The sequence below is a fragment of the Hemiscyllium ocellatum genome, chromosome 26 (genome assembly GCF_020745735.1).
Source record: "Hemiscyllium ocellatum isolate sHemOce1 chromosome 26, sHemOce1.pat.X.cur, whole genome shotgun sequence".
Lineage (NCBI taxonomy): Eukaryota > Metazoa > Chordata > Chondrichthyes > Orectolobiformes > Hemiscylliidae > Hemiscyllium > Hemiscyllium ocellatum.
Genome location: NC_083426.1, coordinates 54,968,497 through 54,972,035, shown reverse-complemented (window position 1 = coordinate 54,972,035; position 3,539 = coordinate 54,968,497). Strand labels below are relative to the sequence as shown.

The window sequence follows — 3,539 nt, the reverse complement described above, 5'->3', positions numbered from 1 at the left end:
GTTTTGCTATGATCTGGAACCTTTGTGAATTTGAATACTGAGTCAGCTGAGTGTGAATACACATTTTATCAGAATACCATACGGTTGGAGGCAATTTTGTCAGCTCTCAAAATCTCGTGGAGCGATCTTTTCTTTGAAATTGCCACAGAAAAGCTCAAATTTGGAAATTAAACCAAATCACATTAATCCTATCTGTGTAACAGCAGTACTGATACAACAGTGTATTCTCCAATATCTTGAATTGGATTCCTCCAGGATTCATAAACCTAAGGATCTACCAGCTCCATAATCCTGTGATATCTCCTGTCACAATCCAGGTAGTTGTAGAATTCCAGAACCTTGTGTTTCAGTCCCCTTGTCCTTCAGCATCAGGGCACCTCGTATCTAGGGACTACAAGCTCCTAGCTCCAGTTGGTGCTTCGCTCGCAGGTTGCAATTGAGAAAGGTTTTGGTGCCTCCAGCAAGATGACAGTGGCCCATGGAGACAATGTGGATGAATTGGCTGCACTCCCTGTTCCACCTCAGGATCTGTATGAGCCAGAGCAGGACCATGAGTGTTGTGAGAGGGTGGTGATTAACATCTCAGGACTTCGCTTTGAGACTCAGCTCAGGACCTTGGCTCAGTTCCCTGATACCCTGCTCGGAGATCCTAAGAAGAGGATGGGTTACTTTGACCCTCTGAGGAATGAATATTTCTTCGATAGGAACCGTCCGAGTTTTGATGCTATCCTGTATTACTACCAGTCTGGGGGAAGGCTGCGTCGACCTGTCAATGTGCCACTGGATATCTTCTCTGAGGAGATACGCTTTTATGAGCTGGGGGAGGAGGCGATGGAGATGTTCAGAGAGGATGAGGGTTTTATTAAGGAGGAGGAGCGGCCTTTACCCACGAATGAGTTCCAGCGCCAGATCTGGCTGTTATTTGAGTACCCTGAGAGTTCAGGTCCAGCACGCGTTATCGCCATCGTGTCTGTCATGGTCATTCTCATCTCAATCGTCAGCTTCTGTCTCGAAACTCTACCTGCTTTTCGAGACGACAAAGAGAAAGCAATTGGAGGGAGACCAACATATAACAATGACACAACCCCCTTTCACACTCCGACATTTGCTGAGCCCTTCTTCATTGTTGAGACTCTCTGCATCATCTGGTTTTCCTTCGAATTTCTAGTCAGGTTGTTTGCTTCCCCCAGCAAACCCAGCTTCTTTCGAAACATCATGAACATTATCGATATCGTGGCTATCACCCCATACTTCATCACCCTGGGTACTGAGCTGGCAGAGCAGCAGCAACAGGCAGGCAATGGACAGCAGCAAGGGCAGCAGGCCATGTCTCTGGCCATCCTGAGGGTCATTCGCTTGGTCAGGGTCTTTCGGATCTTCAAGCTGTCCAGACACTCTAAAGGGCTACAGATCCTTGGGCAGACCCTGAAGGCCAGTATGAGGGAGCTGGGTCTCCTCATCTTCTTCCTCTTCATTGGAGTCATCCTCTTCTCCAGCGCTGTCTACTTTGCTGAGGCAGATGAAACAGCTTCCTACTTTGATAGCATCCCCGATGCCTTCTGGTGGGCAGTGGTATCCATGACAACAGTGGGGTATGGAGACATGTACCCCATTACCATAGGGGGCAAGATGGTTGGCTCCCTGTGTGCCATTGCTGGAGTGTTGACCATTGCCCTCCCTGTGCCCGTCATTGTCTCCAACTTTAACTACTTCTATCACCGAGAAACAGAGAATGAGGAACAGGCCCAATACCTACATGTGAAGAGCTGCCCAAACATCCCATCCACGGCTGATCTGAAGAAGAGTAACAGCACTTCCAGTATCTGCAAGTCAGAGTACACAGAGACACAGGAGGGTGTGGGTGGTGTTCGGGAGCCCCCGGAACATAACCTTCACACTGACAATTGTACTTTACCAAACCCCAACTACGTGAACATCACCAAATTGCGGAGTGATGTGTGAGTGTCTCCTGGTTCCACACTAAGGACACAGATCTCACTGCTCTCTTGTCTGCTTGATGTCTCTGTAGCTTTTAGTGTTCTATATCAGAGCGTAAAATATTCACACAGTAACTGTGTCCTATTGAACCATCCCGATACATTCCAATCACACCTCAGTGCTGCGTTTAATCACTCACATAAGGTGCTGCCAACTTTAGAGTAAACCAAATGAAACAGGAGAGTCCTGTTCCTGCATCTGACAACCACATGTGTAGCAGGTGTTAGATAGAAGCCATGGAATTCCTCACAAGTGTAATCCAGTTAAGCTTATTTAACTAATACCATCGATTGTGGATCCCTCTGCCTGCATTTATTATCCTCTATTACTAAAATTATATAAGAATTACTCATGATTGTTGTTGGCCCAATCACTTATTTCCTTGCTCCAGCATTCCATTGTCTTCCTCTTTATGTTCAAAAAATCTTGACTCCTCATCCAATTGCAGCTGTACAGATCAGTATAATTATTAAGCCTCAACGCTTTCTCCATCCCATTATCTACTCTCCCAGCTCCCTAGCTACTGCCATGGTTACTGTTTGCAGCATTATCTGCAAAGATCACACTGGGTTGGGGGAGGTCCATTTTTCATTAATATCATTCAGAGCCACATTAACACATTCCCTTCCTGAGTCATCAAGGAGTTGGTGGATGTGGAAAATAAAGTGTAGGGACAAGGCAATATCATTTCGATTTCACATTTTGGGGCCCCAGTTGGAAAATGGACAGCTTTTTGGGATTAGGAATTGGGAACAATTTTAGCAGAGGAGCTCAGGCACTGAAGAAACATCAAGTTGAGCAAGCTATGATCTGCACATATACCACCCTGATAAGTTGCCATCTTAGTAAAATTGTCTATCCCGTTGAAAGCAATCATTGCAGGATGCATCAGCAAACTGACCATGTTGCCATGGCACAGGAAGTCATTGAAGTGGGGCGAGTTAATAAGATTGCAGTAATAGAAGGAGACATCATTGCTGGGATACCGACACAGTTCACTGCAGAGAGAGTCCAAGTAGCAGTGCTGGTGATGCTTGCCCTGTACCAGGGTTCAGGACATCTGCTCAGGACTAGAGAAGGGCGTTGCAATGAGAGGGCAAGGACCCAATGGTCCTGGTTCACGTAGGTATGAAAGACGTATATGGAACTAAGAAAGAAACTTTCCTTGAGGAAGTATAAGTTACAATGGTCAAATTTAATGTACAAAACCTCAAACGTTATAATTTCTGCATTATTACCTGAGCCACCAACAAATTGGCATTGGGTAAATCAGATGAGAGGATTAAATATATGATTCAAACGCAGTTGGGATTTCAAATCCAAGAGTGCACCACCAGTTAAGGCTAGAGGTTACAAAATGGTAAACTACAGAACTAAAAAGGCTCTGTATCAGAATGTATGCAGCACTCATAACAAACTGGAACATAGCACAAATAGAAATAAATATGTATGATCTGATAGTCCTAACAGAGATATGACTGCAAGATGACAAAGATGAGGACTTGAATATTGAAGGATACATGACATTTAGGAAGGTCAGA

The 3,539-nt window shown here is 45.1% G+C and overlaps 1 protein-coding gene across 1 annotated transcript; it reads left to right on the top strand.

The window, feature by feature from the left end:
• The first annotated feature begins 465 nt into the window (after nt 1–465).
• On the top strand, nt 466–1,962 carry LOC132828254 (potassium voltage-gated channel subfamily A member 2-like). Its single transcript, XM_060845227.1, has one exon. The coding sequence runs from the start codon at nt 466–468 to the stop codon at nt 1,960–1,962; it is 1,497 nt and encodes a 498-aa protein (XP_060701210.1).
• Nucleotides 1,963–3,539: the final 1,577 nt, after the last annotated feature.